General features: G+C 44.4%; 1 protein-coding gene across 3 annotated transcripts in view; it reads right to left on the reverse strand.

Moving 5' to 3' along the window:
• Positions 1-20,075, reverse strand: part of adck1 (aarF domain containing kinase 1) — a 194,572-nt gene extending 174,497 nt beyond the window's left edge. Inside the window, exons 1-4 of one of the 3 annotated variants that reach the window (XM_066685485.1) lie at positions 20,023-20,075; positions 18,287-18,441; positions 17,753-17,892; positions 17,519-17,602 (exon numbers count right to left, since the gene is read on the reverse strand). In XM_066685485.1, the coding sequence (XP_066541582.1) occupies positions 17,519-17,602; positions 17,753-17,884 (216 nt within the window). In that variant the 5' untranslated portion in view covers positions 17,885-17,892; positions 18,287-18,441; positions 20,023-20,075. The remainder of the gene's footprint in view (positions 1-17,518; positions 17,603-17,752; positions 17,893-18,286; positions 18,442-20,022) is intronic. The other 2 variants (XM_066685494.1, XM_066685502.1) reach the window with 2 other exon arrangements.
• Positions 20,076-20,108: the final 33 nt, after the last annotated feature.

The raw sequence follows: 20,108 nt of genomic DNA on the forward strand, positions 1-20,108 counted from the left end.
GGTTTCCTCCGGGTGACTGTCTGTGAGGAGTGTGGTGTGTTCTCCCTGTGTCTGTGTGGGTTTCCTCTGGGTGACTGTCTGTGAGGAGTTGGTGTGTTTTCCCTGTGTCTGTGTGGGTTTCCTCCGGGTGACTGTCTATGAGGAGTGTGGTGTGTTCTCCCTGTGTCTGCGTGGGTTTCCTCCGGGTGCTCTGATTTCCTCCCACAGTCCAAAAACAAACGTTAGTAGTTGGATTGGTGACTCAAAAATATCCGTAGGTGTGAATGTGTGTGTGTGTCTGTGTTGCCCTGTGAAGGACTGGGGCCCCCTCCAGGGTGTATTCCTGCCTTGCGCCCAATGATTCTAGGTAGGCTCTGGACACACCGCGACCCCGATAAGCGCTTACAGATAATGAAAGAATGAATGAATGAATGAATGAATGAATTCTAAAGGGCAAACAGTAGTTTAAAAATTAAAAAAAAGAAAAGAAAATTACAAGTAAGATGTAGATATATTTTATAACCACTAATAGACAGCAGGGCTTAGGAAGAAGTAAGTCTGAGCTAATAATTATCAAAAGGCAGAAAAAAAAGACTCCCATGACCTTCAGCTCCTTTTCAGAGTGTTTGACCATAAATCATGCTGGAAATTGACCAGCGTTTCATTATCAGCCTCCGCATCACCGCTGAAACCACACTGGGTCGTTTGAGAGACTTAATTAATTATAGTCTAACACCTCAATTAACCAGGTGGGGTAAGATCAGGGAAAAGCCAAAGAGACCTGTGGGTCATTGCCAAGAAACTAATGACCCTTCCTGGGGGTCATGTCACGTCTAAACGTGTATATTCTGCTGTTATAGGCGCTGCATTTTAAAGATTATGCATAATCACATCAGAACCATATTAGTATCAAACGATAGTTGCAGATTTAGATAGAACTGAAACCCCTGTGTCGGATTGGTGCCCTGTCCAGGGTGTGTGCCTTGCTCCCTAGTGCTTCAAGATTGGCTCTGCCCCCCTGAACCCCCCAGGACCCCGGGACCCAGGAACTGTGCAGCTTTTATAAATGTATAAATGGAGACGTCTGTTCTTGCAAATTAACTCTTAATATGTGCCCAGTAAGAAAATAATTCTTGTTATAGACAGTATAGAAAGTTAGCATAGTATTAAGTCATTGTTTTATTTATCATTTAGTTTGTCGTACAGGGATACACACATGCAGAGAAGTGTGTGCGCAAACGCACCTGAACAATCCTGTGGAGAATTCCAAGCAAATGGGTCTTCATCATCTTTGTTAAGCTCAGAAACTATTTGTGAAGACACCTGGTGGAAGGCCTCTTATCCTGGACACTGCCAGAGGGTGCTCCAGCTCCAAAATATTTTAGAAGGGCCCCTAGATTTGCAGTGAACTATAGTATATACGACTTACACAGCCAGATACACTACACTTATTGTTGCACAATATGCATTTTTTAAATAACTGATAATGCAATATATTCTAGTGCTTGTCAAAATCAAGGGACAAAGTGACCCAGGTGCTGTTATAACGTTAACAACTGGTGGAACTGACAGGAAAACAGACAACGATGGGGAAGCCACACCACAGGACTTATGAGAACATCATAATGACAGGGCGCTTCAAAAGAGGTAACAGAGTTATGTTCGTTTAGCAACATGATGAGCAGCGCAAATACTAATGTTTTTTTCCATCGTCACATGCCGCCCCCTGCACGATGCCGCCCATGTCTAAATCCACCACTGTGTGCAGCAGTGATAACACCTGAAGATCATTTTTAGGCAACGAACGTCAGGAATCAAAGCACATTGATTAGCATTAACTAGTAATATTGTGGGCGGCACGGTGGTGCAGCAGGTAGGTGTCACACAGCTCCAGGGGCTCGGAGGTTGTGGGTTCGATTCCTACTCCGGGTGACTGTCTGTGAGGAGTGTGGTGTGTTCTCCCTGTGTCTGCGTGGGTTTCCTCCAGGTGACTGTCTGTGAGGAGTGTTGTGTGTTCTCCCTGTGTCTGCGTGGGTTTCCTCCGGGTGACTGTCTGTGAGGAGTGTGGTGTGTTCTCCCTGTGTCTGCGTGGGTTTCCTCCGGGTGACTGTCTGTGAGGAGTGTGGTGTGTTCTCCCTGTGTCTGCGTGGGTTTCCTCCTGGTGACTGTCTGTGAGGAGTGTGGTGTGTTCTCCCTGTGTCTGCGTGGGTTTCCTCCGGGTGACTGTCTGTGAGGAGTGTGGTGTGGTCTCCCTGTGTCTGCGTGGGTTTCCTCTGGGTGACTGTCTGTGAGGAGCGTGGTGTGTTCTCCCTGTTTCTGCGTGGGTTTCCTCCAGGTGACTGTCTGTGAGGAGTGTGGTGTGTTCTCCCTGTGTCTGCGTGGGTTTCCTCTGGGTGCTCCGGTTTCCTCCCACAGTCCAAAAACACAAGTTGGTCCCACAGTCCAAAAACACAAGTTGGTAGGTGGATTAGTGACTCAAAAGTGTCCGTAGGTGTGAGTGAGTGAATGTGTGTGTGTGTGTCTGTGTTGCCCTGTGAAGAGTGTTGCCCTGCGCGCCCCCTCCAGGGTGTATTCCCGCCTTGCGCCCAATGATTCATGAATAGCAATATTGCATGTTATTAACTTCCACTTCAACAGCATTTTAATTTGACAGTATCAGTCAAACCCTATTTTATCTGTGTATTATTTTGACTAAGCTTTTACATGCAGCTGCAGTAAGATCTGATTATCAACTCTAATTGAGTGGCATGAGATAAGATACTGTAAGATAAGATTTAATTCCTAAATTAAGATTTGCATCAGTAATATGACTTTGCAACACGACTTGTCTTGACCTTGTCCGATCTAAAGACAGATAAGGCATTTGTTATTTGTCCTAAAAGTGCAGAATGTTTAGGAGGCCTGGGCTATTGTTCGAAAATGCCTGCAGAAAAAAAAACACTGTATAAATGTTTATAAATTGCCTTTGGTAAATGTGCATTTAAAAAATTACATGCTGGCTTCAGACCCCAGTTATATATCACGGCAAACATTTGTAAACTGATTAGAAAAAAAATGTAATCAATTCCTGTCCATATTTTAAAAGTGCTCTCATAAAATGAAGGCTTTAAAAAAATAATAAAGTGATTCAAAGGGGGAACAGCATGCATTCATAAAAAAGCATTCACTCTCTTGTTTGGTTTGAGTGGCTTTCGATTCAAAGAAGCAAGAACACAAGCCTGGTTTTGTCCATCTCCACAAGCCAAAAGACTGCCTTTCAGTGAAACAGAAACCTAAGCAATGCAGTGATTAATCACCTCTGCAAGGATGTGGAGAACAGCTGAAGAATGGCAGTGGGAAGAATGATGGAAAATGGTTTTCTGTCTTTGTGTAGTTTTTCCTTTTAAACGAATGAGTCAACCCACAGTCAGCTTCACTACTGCCAATCAACTTCAATCTTTTCTCCTTGCTGACGGACTGAGGTGAGGACTATGATTCACCAACAGCCTCAGAGAACCAAGTTCTGCCTTTGAATGGTAAACTTAACTCATCCAGCAACATTCGACCTAACATTCTTCAATGCACACCACAAATCCAGTGCTTCTTTCTTGCTCTGTTTTAGAACAGAACTGAATCAATTTTACTCATTTCCAAAGAGCAATTCATCACTGAGGATGTAAGGATTAAAAGACAAAACACAAACACTGCGCCTTCCATTCAGTGAGTTCAAAACGTTCTACTTTATTCTGACTATTCTAGAACAATCTACCTCATTCAACCTGGTTTAGATTCATTCATTCATTCATTCATTCATTCATTATCTGTAACCCTTATCCAGTTCAGGGTCGTGGTGGGTCCAGAGCCTACCTGGAATCATTGGGTGCAAGGCGGGAATACACCCTGGAGGGGGCGCCAGTGCTTCACAGGGCAGCACAGACACACACACATTCACTCACACACTCACACTTACGGACACTTTTGAGTCGCCAATCCACCTACCAACGTATGTTTTTGGACTGTGGGAGGAAACCGGAGCACCCAGAGGAAACCCACGCAGACACAGAGAGAACACACCACACTCCTCACAGACAGTCACCCGGAGGAAAGCCACGCAGACACGGGGAGAACACACCACACTCCTCACAGACAGTCACCTGGAGGAAACCCACGCAGACACAGGGAGAACACACCACACTCCTCACAGACAGTCACCCGGAGGAAACCCACGCAGACACGGGGAGAACACACCACACTCCTCACAGACAGTCACCCGGAGGAAACCCACGCAGACACAGGGAGAACACACCACACTCCTCACAGACAGTCACCCGGAGGAAACCCACGCAGACACGGGGAGAACACACCACACACCTCACAGACAGTCACCCGGAGCGGGAATCGAACCCACAACCTCCCCTGGAGCTGTGTGACTGCGACACTACCTGCTGCACCACTGTGCCGCCAACTGGTTTAGATTGTTCATCCTATTGTTCAAGCTATTCTAAAGTGTTAGGGAGCTCTCATTTAATAACACTGTTCTAGAATATTCTACCCAGATGCACCTGGGTAGCTGCACATGAACCTAAGGTTTCACAGAAGGAATAGAGCAATATCCTCAATTTGGTTTGTGCTTTCAATGTTTGGAAGTCTAAACAACTCCAGATGCGGTTTCTCTGCTGTGAACAGAGAGAGAAAGCCTAGCATATTGGACTGAGACCCTTTGTTTTGTTTTAGCCAACTACTGACTCTAGGGTTTTGTAAACACAATGGAATTATTTTGAGCACACAAACAGACTAAAGAAGGATTAGCGCCCCCTCCAGGGTGTATTCCTGCCATGCGCAACCCTGAAATAGGCACACGGTTACAGATAATGAATGAATGAAAGAATACTCCCAATACCATGTTTGTCACTTGTTTTTCTATGACTCCTTGACTGCTAAAGACTTAACATGTCGGCGTCCCCACTAATGAAAGAGGTCATACTCTTGACCTAGTCTGTTCTTCCTCTGTTCAGCTTCTTAAACGTTATCCTCTTCAGTCTCCATTCTTTGATCACAAGCTCATTCTATACTCTGTTGCTATGACAGTAACCCACCAGTCTGCCAAAAGGCTCATCTCTTTCTGCAAAATTAAAACTGTTGGCCCTTGTTCTTTTATCCAGTCTATCAGTACGACTTTTCTTCTCCACTCCACTCCATCTTTCCTCGAGGAACATGCCATAATGCTTAATTTGGCCCTTGATGAGGCCTTCAATGCATTACCTCCTTTGAAACTTTAAACAGTTCCTTTTACCTCTTCTACAGTTGGGTTCACCGCTGAACTGCGCACCATAAAGCCAGCTTTTAAAAAAAAGCTGTACAAAAATTCCAAACTTTTGGTGAATGCCGATGTTTATAAGCAACAAAAAGAGATGCCTAAAGAGATACTTTACACACTGCTAAGTCTCTCACGTCTTAATAACGTAATCTATTATTTCTAAGTCCTTGGAGATACTGTGGCATCTTCCTCAATACTTCTTTGAAAATACACATTTCTAAATCCTCTAAAAACATGGTAAACTCAACCCACACCACCTCTACTTTCTCTCCGACTACTCAGCCCTGTCCTCCCCTTACTTCTCTGTTTTCAATCCTATTACAACATCTGTCATCAGGTAAATTATTACCAATTCTCTGGATCCCCTCCCTACAACATTAGCTAAACCCTGTAGGTCTGCTGTGGTCCCTCTTCTCACCACTATTATTAACCAGTCACTGTTTTAAGGCCATGTCTCCTTCAGCTTAGAAATTAGCTGCAGTAACACCTATCTTTATAAAAATGTGGCCTTGATCATTCAGACCTTAATTACCCCATTACTAAAAAGGCCTTGGTTAATGTTATCAATGCCCTGCCGGTGCCCTTAGCATTCTTGTTCTCTGCTTAAATTAAGGCTGCCATTCCATTCCATTTCAGACTCCATTCAAGACTACGTGAGCTGGGTGCCATTGGTTCTGCCCTAGATTGGTTTACTTCTTAACAAAGTGATCGCAAAACAATTTTTCACTTTCTCTGAACACACGATTCCAACATTTCCACTGTCTTAAGGGGTCCCACAAAGCTTAAAGCTTGGACCTTTTTTTCTATTTATTATTTACATACCTCATCTTGGCCATTTCAACCTAGATTTTCATTGTTATTTGAATGACACAAATATTTATCTCTGGATCAGTTCCATCAGAAATCCACTCCTTGGCAATCTTGATCACTTCCGTTCCAATTAAACTTATTGGATGACACAATTCACTAATTTAATCACCAAAACTATCCTCATTGTTATCCTCATTGTTTCTAAATCTGGACGTCATCCTTGACTGTACCCTCAAACGTCACTCCTACATTGGCCTCCTGGTAACAAACTTCTTTCATCCTCCTATGCAACATTGCTAAAGTCTTTTCATCTCTCTCTCTCTCCCCGGCCACTGCTAAAATTCTCATTCATGCATTCACCATTTTCCACCTTGATTACTGCAACTCTACAACTTCAGATGGTTCAGATTTCTGCTGCATGTCTCCTCACACCAGGTTCCATCAACTCATCAAACTAGTTCTTCAAATCATCCACTGGTTTTGATTAGACACATTACTAAATTTAAACTCCTTCTGCTCACTTACAAAAAAGTCTCAGTAACCTAGCTTCTTCCTACCTGTTTGACCTTCTTCCACTTTTTGTACCTAAGCACACTCAGATCTACCTCAACTGGACTACCTGCATTTCACTCCATTGTCTGAGCAAAGAAGCCTTCTCCAGACCTGCTCCATGCCTCTGGAACCTCTCCCACCTCAAAGTCAACGGTCAAACAGTATGTGTATTCTAATCAAACCTTAAAATACACTCTGATTTGTTCTTATTCTTGTATTATGATGTGTGTTCCTGTAATCTACAACACAGAAACACCTGGTTTTAGACCACAATAGTTTATTAGTGTGGTGTAGGGCCTCCTTTTGCGGCCAATACAGCGTCATTTCGTCTTGGGAATGACATATACAAGTCCTGCACAGTGGTCAGAGGGATTTGAAGCCATTCTTCTTGCAGGATAGTGGCCAGGTCTCTACGTGATGCTGGTGGAGGAAAACGTTTCCTGACTCGCTCCTCCAAAACACCCCAAAGTGTCTCAATAATATTTAGATCTGGTGACTGTGCAGGCCATGGGAGATGTTCAACTTCACTTTCATGTTCATCAAACCAATCTTTCTTGCTGTGTGTATTGGTGCACTGTCGTCCTGATACACGGCACCGCCTTCAGGACACAATGTTTGAACCATTGGATGCACATGGTCTTACTGGTGCAGTGTGCAGTTAATGAAGATTGTCCACCAGGCTGCTCCAATTTAGCCATGAAACCTCCCACACTACATTGACAGGTGTCTCAGTTTCATTGTCCAACCCCTGTAGACAATGATTGGCTGATGTTTCATTATATTTTATGCTCATGGTTGAGGAAAAAATAATAATCAAGAGCAGTTGAGACAGTGCCACAAACTACAACACTCCAACCGGTCTCACCACTAAGAACCAAGAATGTTAGGCCACTGTACCATGACACTCTGAAAGATCCAGAGGTTTAGGGCCTTTTTATGACTGACATAAATTTGAACATGGACACCACGTTCAAAATCCAGTTTAGAAATGACCTAGGGTAGCTGCTTATCTACAGAGGAGGGAATGTGTAGGGTGGCCTGTAAAAACACTTGTGGATAAGCAGAGCTAAGGGGAAATGTCCTCGGATGCCCTTCCAGGCTCCACGCTTCATCCACTTCCCGGCAATCAGTATCTCAGACAGCAGCCCTCTCCGGATGCTGGAGAGAGGCATGAGGAGGACATCTCAGCTTCTCTGGGGGTAGTCGTGTGGAATAAACCCTCGCTGAAGTCTAATTTGCTGTGCAAATGCTCCATGAGGGCTGGTCAAGGACTCACTGAGATCAGGCATCAGGCTACAGCAGTCAGACGGGAGGTATATATATATATATATACACACAAACATACACAACGCATAAGCATATATAAATAGCAGCCCAAACACAAAACCATTTCACCTCAAATAATTCCACGCTCTCTGAGGAAAAGCAGCTGGCTTGAGCAATAGAAAACCACAAGCACAGGGTCAGCTGCGGAGGGGCAGTGAGGTCCATGAGATAAGCTCAAGAGTGGCTTTAGAATCAGTTGGAGAATAAAACATACTGCTAAAATAAATGTTAAACAGTGCTTGGAGGTTGTGGGTTCGATTCCCGCTCCGGGTGACTGTCTGTGAGGAGTGTGGTGTGTTCTCCCTGTGTCTGCGTGGGTTTCCTCCGGGTGACTGTCTGTGAGGAGTGTGGTGTGTTCTCCCTGTGTCTGCGTGGGTTTCCTCCGGGTGACTGTCTGTGAGGAGTGTGGTGTGTTCTCCCTGTGTCTGCGTGGGTTTCCTCCAGGTGACTGTCTGTGAGGAGTGTGGTGTGTTCTCCCTGTGTCTGCGTGGGTTTTCTCCGGGTGACTGTCTGTGAGGAGTGTGGTGTGTTCTCCCTGTGTCTGCGTGGGTTTCCTCTGGGTGACTGTCTGTGAGGAGTGTGGTGTGTTCTCCCTGTGTCTGCGTGGGTTTCCTCCGGGTGACTGTCTGTGAGGAGTTGGTGTGTTCTCCCTGTGTCTGCGTAGGTTTCCTCCGGGTGCTCCGGTTTCCTCCCACAGTCCAAAAACACACGTTGGTAGGTGGATTGGCGACTCAAGTGTCCATAGGTGTGAGTGAATGTGTGTGTGTGTGTGTCTGTGTCGCCCTGTGAAGGACTGGCGCCCCCTCCAGGGTGCATTCCTGCCTTGCGCCCAATGATTCTGGTAGTCTCTGGACCCACCGCGACCCTGAATTGGATAAGCAGTTACAGATAACGGATGAATTAATTAATTTTCCTTTGATACTGTGACATTTTTACATCATTTCATATCTTCGCTGTCTAATTAAAAATATGTATCTCCATTTCTGTGGATTTTTAGTTTTCTGCACAGCAGCTGACCTTGTCATCAGGTGATACCCGAGTGATGAAAGAGCCAATAGAAATGCTCCAAATAAAATCCATTCAAAGTTTAAACGTTTTTTTTCGTTCTCCTGTAAAGTTACTATTTTGGGATATTGGGACATGTTTTAATTGGACAGTGACAATATGAAGGGCACTGCATATAATCACTGTCCAAAAACAACACACACCTCCTTTAAAAGGAGAAGGAATTCTATTGGTCCATTCATCATGAACAGTTCACACAATCAAAGGACAGCTGCTGGGTTTAAAATGATGTAGTAAACTAAAAATCCACAAAAATAGGGACACGTTTTTCGTAGGACAGCGACGATATGCTAAAGACTTACAACAGTTAACTACAGTATGATGTAAGCCGTTATAATCACATTGACTGCACTTCACTATCACATGCTGTTACATGGTGATGACTGTTGGGACTGAGGCACTGTTGGGACTTTTCCATACCCACTGGTACACCCTGATTTAATCAATACAGAACAGACACTTTAAAGACAAGAGAAGTCCCTGCACTCACCAATGACCTATAAATGGTTGTATTTTTGTTTGTGCCCTGTTTGCAGAGCCTGGGCTGTGTACGAACACTGGTCTTTTTTCCAGACCAGAGAGCTAGTGAACCACGAGGAAACATTCTCTTTCTGTCGATTAAATGAACAGACATCTTAATGCAATATACTCCATGTAAGAAAAGATGGAACTTATGTAAACTTAACATACCATATGATGAAAATTTCCAGTTTAACTGCAAACAAAAGAATGCCATATAAACGTACAGGGTGCTGTTCGGCTTATTTAGGGTTGAGGTAAAACATCCGGACTGTGAAAGCTATCTGTGTGCAATTATTTTTGAATATAAGCTGTTGTTTTTGTCTATAAACGTTGACCTGAAATACACAGGGTAATTTGTGTTGAGCCTGAGGCAGTAGCAGCTCCCTTCAGCCTGCCTCTCCCCTGAGCGTTTGTGTGTTGACGTGGCACCAGAACTGACCAAGCAGAGCAAAGCAAGGCAAATCGAATATGTGACCAGGGTCAAACAGTCAGCCGAATTATAACAAAGCATAAAAATCAGTAGTCTCACTACAACGCGCTTGGACTCTGGATTCCAAGGCTGGCTGAATTAGGGAGCCAGATAGCTGTTGTTACAGCCAGGAAACATCATAATTAATCATTTTCTTCATAAGCTCTGTTATTCCTGTTCCTCGTTCTGCTACAGTGTGTGTGTAAGAGTGAAACTTCACACGCTCCACAGTGAGCGGTTCGAACGGATGGAGGATGAGGAATTTGGAGCAGCGGGTGGAGGTGGTGTCTTTTACCCCATACCCTCGCATCACTAGGAGAAACAGATTACATACGTATGCTCTGATGAGCACTGGAGAGAGGGAGAGCTGGGCGCACCTGGCCTCCTGCCTGAACCGCATGCATTATTCACACTCACATCCACATAGTATGTTCCACACGCCGTCGTCTAAAGCGGCAGGTGTTCCCTGCACCGTAATCAAAGCAGGCCGGAGAACACCGCAGCTCACAGCCGTCTCCAGCAGCTACTACATGATTGTTTCTGAAGAGCAAGGAGAAGAAATAGAAGAAGAAGAGCAAGCTGAGCAACCTTGAGATTTATTCCAGTTTCTGCAGAAATGAAGACGCTACTGAGAAATCCACTAAGTGTGGCTCATGTTATTTATGGCACTGTGCAAAAGTCAGAGACCACCCTGTTTTGTTTTGTTTTGTTTTGTTTGTCCAGACCTCAACATCACTGTGGAATAGTTTCCCTGCGTTATAATAAAGGCTATGCACTTACATAAACAATTAATTTCGTATATTTACTCCTGGAATCTCCCTACAATTGTAAAAAAGACTGTAATTCACTTTTAAAGCACTGTCCTGAAAATCTGCATGGGGGGTTGTTTCCTACCCTCCCCGAAATACCACTTGCACTGCAGTTTTCTGCAATGTTGAGCCTGGAGTAGCAGCGACAGAGGCTGTATTCTCCCTATTACAGGTCAATGAATCATCGCTATGACTTTGAAGCTGTAATTTAAAGGTAAAAATACTACTCAGTGTTCCTTTAACTGTTAAATACACACTTTCTGTTCTAGTAAATGGCTTTTCAAACTGGAAATTAAATAGCAGAAGGGTGATCTTTGACCTTATCATAGCACATGGTTAATCTCTAGCCATTTAAATATTACACATATGTTGTGAAATCTCTCATTAGTCATTTCTGTATATGTATGTACACTTCAAAAATTAACAACAGGAAAAAAGTGGAAAGACTGTGTCTATTCCATAGCATCCTATTAATATAGGCCTTAAAGAGAAAGCGAGGGAAACACTTGTTAAGTGAGAGCTCTTCTAAGAGTGTCTACTGTCTCCAGTGTGGCTCTCACACAGCTGATGAGTTTTCTTCAGCATCTACACAAGCTCTAGTAACACAACAGTAAAAATGGTTTCTCCCAACATTTCATACAGCAGGCAGGGAGGGGTAAAATATGACAGAACCTCCAGCTGAGGAAGAGCAATCGTAGATGCGAGCCTTTCCAGATAAAGACCTGCCATTCCAGCTCGCATCTCACAAGCGCAGTAGCAATGAGAGCCTAAATATCAACAGCTACTGTAAGAGTGTGACAACATTGAAGAGAGTCAGGAGTCGTTTTCCGCATCTAAAAGACAACAGGAAACACAGACAGGGAAGTGTGTAATTGTGGGCGATACGGGCAAATGGAAACAACATCATACTTAAAGGCCATGCTCATTTTAATTAAAAAACACAATGGGTAAAAAAATACAAAAACAAACTGGCTCGGTCCAGTACGCTAGGTTTTCTCTCTCTCTGCTCAAGGCATCTGGAGGTTTAAGACAACAGAGAGAAATCGGTGAAAACATGAACTGAGATGAAGATATTGCTCTATTCCTGCTCCATATGTGGGTAATATTGTCTTATTCTTTGCTGTTTCCGATCACTTAAAGTGGAATATCTCCATATACAGGAGACAGCAACTGTCCTAAAGTGCTACAAAACTAAACAACTGATTTCAAACAGTGGATAAATACATACAGACAAGTTAAACTTCAGCCACATACAAACAACAGCTGTTTTTCTCCTCAAATATACCAGTAGACTAAGATAAAATTAGTAAATATTTCATGCAATGTGACTATGACACACTTGGCCTGTTTACACCTGGCATTGACTTGTGTTTTGTGTCTAGACAGTATCTGGATACTGAGCACATGAGATCTTTTTTACTTTCCAAAATAAAATATACACCATTTCCATTTTATTTCCTTCAACCAGCTGTAAACATGGTTTCTCACGTTTTACTACCAGTGCGTTATACGCTCTCAAACCTTGGAAATATCCATTTAAAACAGGAAGTGTATTGTCTGCAGCAGCTGAGCTGAGGAAAAGGTTATATTCTGCACTGTGCTGTGATTTATGCAGTGGTCAGTGCCTTGACTGTCCACAGAAATTTTTGGACACTGTATAGAAGTCAAGATTGATGTGAAGGAATTAAAACTGGACAGCGCTTATTTCACTTATAACACATCTTGTAGTGTATAAACACCAAATGAATATGTTAACAAAAGACCATGTCAGTGGTAATTTTTCATTCATTCATTATCTGTAAGTGCTTATCCAGTTCAGGGTTGCGGTGGGTCCAGAGCCTACCTGGAATCATTGGGCACAAGGCGGGAATACACCCTGGAGGGGGCGCCAGTCCTTCACAGGGCAACACACACACTCACTCATACCTACAGACACTTTTGAGTTGCCAATCCACCTACCAACCTGTGTTTTTGGACCATGGGAGGAAACCAGAGCACCTAGAGGAAACCAACGCAGACACAGAGAGAACACACCACACTCCTTACAGACAGTCACCCGGAGGAAACCCATGCGGACATGGGGAGAACACACCACACTCCTCACAGACAGTCACCCGGAGGAAACCCACGCAGACACAGGGAGAACACACCACACTCCTCACAGACAGTCACCCAGAGGAAACCCACGCAGACACAGGGAGAACACACCACACTCCTCACAGACAGTCACCCGGAGGAAACCCACGCAGACACAGGGAGAACACACCACACTCCTCACAGACAGTCACCCGGAGGAAACCCACGCAGACACAGGGAGAACACACCACACTCCTCACAGACAGTCACCCGGAGGAAACCCACGCAGACACAGAGAGAACACACCACACTTCTCACAGACAGTCACCCGGAGCAAACCCACACAGACACAGGGAGAACACACCACACTCCTCACAGACAGTCACCCTGAGGAAACCCACGCAGACACAGGGAGAACACACCACACTCCTCACAGACAGTCACCTGGAGGAAACCCACGCAGACACAGGGAGAACACACCACACTCCTCACAGACAGTCACCCGGAGCGGGAATCAAACCCACAACCTCCAGGTCCCTGGAGCTGTGTGACTGCGACACTAACCTGCTGTGCCACCGTGCCGCCCAAGGACATTTTTATATATCATTATATAATAGTAATGTGGCTCACTCTACACTGTTTACAGAGTAACTGGTCTAAATCTTTTAAATTTGAAAAAAAAACTTGCTCATTATAGAATTACACTGCATTACTCTGAGCTGTGATTACTTCTTAACTGGAATGTTCTAAACTCTTTCCGCAAGAAACTGATAAATAGCAGCCTCTAAGAGCCCCATGACCGTGCAAGTGAGTCTGAACAAATGAGTCACGGGGGGTCAGTGCGGAGTCACAATTGGCTCATGAGTCTTCTATCTACTTTGCATCATCTGATGAACACAATAGAAGCGTGAACAGTGATTTAATGGTCTATGAGAAAGGCTTTTCAGAGGCACAAAGAGCATCTGGCTGGGTCTTCAGAGAGCAGTGAGACAGCTAACTGCGTGGAACGCCCCTCATTACAAGAGCAGCCACATGTATCGGCCATTAGAGCGGCACCACAGCTGTGAGTGTCCTCGTGCTCTCCTACACACTTCTGTAGTCTCCTACACATGTTAAACCCAGCCAAGTGACTGACCAGATACTAATTAGTTACATATCAAGGGCTTATCATCGATGTTCTCAGGCCATATGACCACACAGATCCTTCAACAACTACAATGAGATGTAGTTGTGACTTGCAATAACTTGCGTTCACCAGGCACATGAATGGCAATAACTGATATGTTAGGTCACTAGTCTATGAGTAATGATCACAAGGAAATATAACACCGCAATATAACTCTGATCTTTCGTTTATTTTATATTTTTACTTATATTTCATATCGTCACCTTTCTTTTTGTTGTAATTTGCAAATTTTGAAAACACTGAGCGTCAGTTACAGAGAGTCCCTTGTCTGTAAAGGCATCACATTAATGGCAACAATCTATTTATTTACTTCTCCATATTTAATATTGGGCGGCACGGTGGCGCAGCAGGTTAGTGTCGCAGTCACACCGCTCTGGGTGACTGTCTGTGAGGAGTGTGGTGTGTTCTCCCTGTGTCTGCGTGGGTTTCCTCCGGGTGACTGTCTGTGAGGAGTGTGGTGTGTTCTCCCTGTGTCCGCGTGGGTTTCCTCCGGGTGACTGTCTGTGAGGAGTGTGGTGTGTTCTCCCTGTGTCTGCGTGGGTTTCCTCCAGGTGACTGTCTGTGAGAAGTGTGGTGTGTTCTCCCCGTGTCTGCATGGGTTTCCTCTGGGTGACTGTCTGTGAGGAGTGTGGTGTGTTCTCTCTGTGTCTGCGTGGGTTTCCTCCAGGTGACTGTCTGTGAGGAGTGTGGTGTGTTCTCTCTGTGTCTGCGTGGGTTTCCTCCGGGTGACTGTCTGTGAGGAGTGTGGTGTTTTCTTCCTGTGTCCGCGTGGGTTTCCTCCAGGTGCTCCGGTTTCTTCCCACAGTCCAAAAACACATGTTAGTAGGTGGAGTGGCGACTCAAAAGTGACTGTAGGTGTGAGTTTGAATGTGTCTGTTGCCCTGTGAAGGACTGGCGCCCCCTCCAGGGTGTATTCCCGCCTTGCGCCCAATGATTCCAGGTAGTCTCTGGACCCACCGCGACCCTGAACTGGATAAGGGTTACAGATAATGAATGGATGGATGGATATTTAATATTCACAAGGCAGGAAAAGGGATAAGTAATAAGTGGAGGTTACAGTGGGTGTTTCAGACTCAAACTCTGAGTAGCAGTCAGCGATGAGACTGTGTCCTTCAACAAGACAGAGACTCATGTCTATTAGGGCGATGGTAATAATCTGCCTGTTTATTTGTCCATGCTGAAAGCTCATAAGACAGCTGGGGTACAAAAAAAAAAAAATCAACATGGAAAAGCCTAATAATGATCTGAAACACCCTCATACGACCATGCGAACTGGATCACCTCTACGACTCTATAATAATTACGAGGCAAATCTCTTCTCGGTATTAAAGCAGGGGCCCTGCATTAATTCTAATCAGTGTGTGTAGTGAGGCTTGACAGCAGGCCCTGAGGGAGAGAGAGCAGCGTCCCATCAGCCACACTGAAGCCCACCAGAGTGAACCGCCAGCCCACCGGCGCTCTTCAGGGTTCAGCGGCTGCAGGAGAGCCGCCAGCACGGAATCTCTGACCTTTCCCCACACTGGACGCTCCAAAATACCTGGCACAGCCATTTTAACAGTCTTTTCACACTGGGGTGAAAATGGCAAGGGGAACATTACCTGGCATTTTTAGTTATTATGTGTGTGATTAGCCTGCCAGCTTGTTTATGCTCTGCTTGTTTATGGTCCATGCACTGGTTTCCAGATATCAGCCTTACGTTTGATCAATATGGCGATTAAGAGTTAGCATAGCTATTACTGTGAAGATACGGATCTGCATGTTTTATACGCGCGGAAACTGGCTTTGCAATGAGCTACAATGTTAGCTGAAGGTTTCAGTCTATGCTTCTTAACACTGTCCTCTGACAAATGAGCATGAAATAAGTGTGTGTTTGGAATGGACAGAGAGAATGCTGGTTATTAGAAAAAAGTAATTGTCTTCTTCCTGTTTTGATGAACACGAGAGTGGTCCTTTAAGACAAAAAAAGCTCATTTAAGATTTTAAATTGCATGCAAAATTACACAGGTTCAAATCCTGACTAGCGCCAATAATAGAATGACGAAATAGAAGGCAGTTAATAATAAGGATAACATTAATTTGCAGAGCATTTCATTCCAAGAAATGCAGCCCAAAGCATCACAAATACACAGCAAAACACCAAACTATCCCCATAAGCAAGTGTCATGGCATTAAACGGTAAATAACTACGTCTGTCTAATTCTGGCTGATGATTTATAAATAATATTTAATAAATATTAGCCGTACAAAAAGTGTATTCTTCTCTGTCTCTGTGTGTGAGAGAGATGTATTATAGTAATTCATATTTTAAAAGTTTCATAGTATTAAACATGACCAGTGTCATTTTATTCAATAAAATGTACCCCAAATAGAAGCAGTTTAAAAATGATGTTCTTCATCACTGCATTCATTACGAGTCATGTGCAAAATCATGTGCATTGATTTGTTCGGTTCTTGGGGATAATATTGTATTCAAAATATGCGTGAGTTTTGGTTTAGATGATTTACAAGTGGCGATTTCACTGCCGCCATCTAATGCTGTTATCTATCTATCTATCGTTACACTTATATAGCGCCTTTCTAGACACCCAAGGACGCTTTACAATCTACACTGCTCAGAACGCTCAATCCACACACTGGCGAGAAGCGGCAGCCAAATACGCACAGCATACTCTCGACCAGGAACGACCGTCCACCTGGAGGACTGCATCGGGCATTAGGGTTTAACCCAGGACAGAGCGCCAATCCATATCTGGGCACACACTCATTCACTCACACACCAGGACAGTTATTAGACAGAAGCCAATTCACCTACCCTCCATGGTTTTTTTGGACTGTGGGAGGAAACCAGAGCCCCCGGAGGAAACCCACGCAGACACGGGGAGAACATCACTAAGCCACCGTGCAGCCAAACACCATGTGACCAGGAATGTATATATATATATATATATATATATATATAAAGCGTTAAAGGCGTTTGGCCAATCACATGAGAGAAATAATATTGCATAGTATGAATCACCAAACTTAGCAAGAGAGAGGAGCTCTATCACAAACCAGCCCTACCTTTTAACATGGGCACTTCATCTGTAGAAACATTTCCAACTGCAATGCATATCCACCCCCCACTGGCCTAACAAACCTGACACTACAGGACACAGGCTGAGCCCCTGACCACGGTGTACATCACCCAGCATGAGAACTTGGCAATAACTAACAGTAAAGCTCACAAAACACAACTACCTTCCTCAAATACTGTGCTGTTGCTTTAACACTTACACACACACACCTGATATCCATTTATATATTTATATATTGAATCCTAAGGCCGACTATAGACTTCTATGGACTCATGACGCCTTACAAAGTTAAGACTAAAAGTGGATTGTAAAGACCAGAGTCAGCACTTTAAACAGAGGCACAGAACTCACCTCTGATTTGACTGCCCAGTATTTCTCTGTCCCATAAGGTATGTCTCTGAAAGCTGTGAGGTAGTCATAACTGATAACAGCTGTCTGGAAATAAATAAAATAAATGAAAACTTTAAGTATTTAAATACATCGCCCATTAGAACAATAACACAGTGTACTTCAGTAACTGGAATTAGTCTCCGCAGGGTCACACTAAACTGTTTTGAAAGATGAGGATGGTAAAAGTTATTTTACCGTGGCGGCTGCTCTGCCGAATCTGACAATGCTGAGGTCATTGAGGTCAATTCTCTGGTTGTACAGGTAGAATCCGGAGGAGGCACAGACTGCAGCAGCTACAGACGAGACTTTCAGTAGTCGCCCAGCCATGGAAGGCACTGATGAGAAGGGGGGGATATTATATATATATATATATTTCATATTTAATATAAATGAAACAGATCCTTGTAATAACCAATAACCAACACAAAAAGCAACTTCATTGACAACAACATCAATAATAATCACGGTGATATTAACTGATAATGGTGAGAACAATATCATGTTGACAATAATAAAAAACAACCATTCTAAATAATAACTGTTACTATTAATATTCATTCATTCATTATCTGTAACCCTTATCCAGTTCAGGGTCGCGGTGGGTCCAGAGCCTACCTGGAATCATTGGGCGCAAGGCGGGAATACACCCTGGAGGGGGCGCCAGTCCTTCACAGGGCAACACACACACATTCACACCTACGGACACTTTTGAGTTGCCAATTCACTTACCAAGGTGTGTTTTTGGACTGTGGGAGGAAACCGGAGCACCCGGAGGAAACCCACGCAGACACAGGGAGAACACACCACACTCCTCACAGACAGTCACCTGGAGGAAACCCACGCAGACACAGGGAGAACACACCACACTCCTTACAGACAGTCACCTGGAGGAAACCCACGCAGACACAGGGAGAACACACCACGCTCCTTACAGACAATCACCCGGAGGAAACCCACGCAGACACAGGGAGAACACACCACACTCCTTACAGACAATCACCCGGAGGAAACCCACGCAGACACAGGGAGAACACACCACACTCCTCACAGACAGTCACCCGGAGGAAACCCACGCAGACACAGGGAGAACACACCACACTCCTCACAGACAGTCACCCGGAGGAAACCCACGCAGACACAGGGAGAACACACCACACTCCTTACAGACAGTCACCCGGAGGAAACCCACGCAGACACAGGGAGAACACACCACACTCCTTACAGACAGTCACCCAGAGGAAAACCACGTAGACACAGGGAGAACACACCACACTCCTCACAGACAGTCACCTGGAGGAAACCCACGCAGACACAGGGAGAACACACCACACTCCTTACAGACAATCACCCAGAGGAAACCCACGCAGACACAGGGAGAACACACCACACTCCTCACAGACAGTCACCCGGAGGAAACCCACGCAGACACAGGAGAACACACCACACTCCTTACAGACAATCACCCAGAGGAAACCCACGCAGACACAGGGAGAACACACCACACTCCTCACAGACAGTCACCTGGAGGAAACCCACGCAGACACAGGGAGAACACACCACACTCCTTACAGACAATCACCCAGAGGAAACCCACGCAGACACAGGGAGAACACACCACACTCCTTACAGACAATCACCCGGAGGAAACCCACGCAGACACAGGGAGAATACACCACACTCCTTACAGACAGTCACCCGGAGGAAACCCACGCAGACACAGGGAGAACACACCACACTCCTCACAGACAGTCACCCGGAGGAAACCCACGCAGACACAGGGAGAACACACCACACTCCTCACAGACAGTCACCCGGAGGAAACCCACACAGACACAGGGAGAACACACCACACTCCTCACAGACAGTCACCCGGAGGAAACCCACACAGACACGTGCTGCCCTGTTACTATTAATATATTCAGTCTTATTAAAAAAAAAAACAATGCCATTTATATTCTGTAATGTTATATGCTCATGATTGCGTCGTTTATTCAATCCTATATATTTAATTATAAATATAGCTAATTGTATTTATAATACATAATATATAACAATATAAATGTATCTGCTATAATAGTATTTTTATTAACCATGTTTTATTAAAGCAAAATATCGTGATATTAGACTCTTAGGAAAGCGACCGATAGGAAAATATATTTTATTTTCGGAAGTACAGCAGCACAGCAGATATATGTTCAGCAACAATATCCCCAGAACGTTAGAAATATTCAGAAACCTTATAAATGAGCACAGCTCTGTGGCTGTTACTGAAAATCTCACAAAAAACAGCCCCAAAACAAACGCTGGAGCCACAGACTCATACTCTCTTGCCCGTGCCCCACTTACAGAACATAAACCTGTTTTAAATAACTGTTCATTTTAAAGACTGCTTTCATTTTGCTCTGGTTTCTGCAGAATTTTGTTTCCACACACACACTGTCATTCACTCACATTCATTCACTCACCGGCTTCAGCTTCCGACCTCTCAACTCTCCTCTGCTTTCAACGCAAAGCATTCTGGTCCTTGTAGTTTTTACTGCGTATTACGCGG

Source organism: Hoplias malabaricus, chromosome 1 (genome assembly GCF_029633855.1).
Source record: "Hoplias malabaricus isolate fHopMal1 chromosome 1, fHopMal1.hap1, whole genome shotgun sequence".
Classification (NCBI taxonomy): Eukaryota; Metazoa; Chordata; class Actinopteri; order Characiformes; family Erythrinidae; genus Hoplias; species Hoplias malabaricus.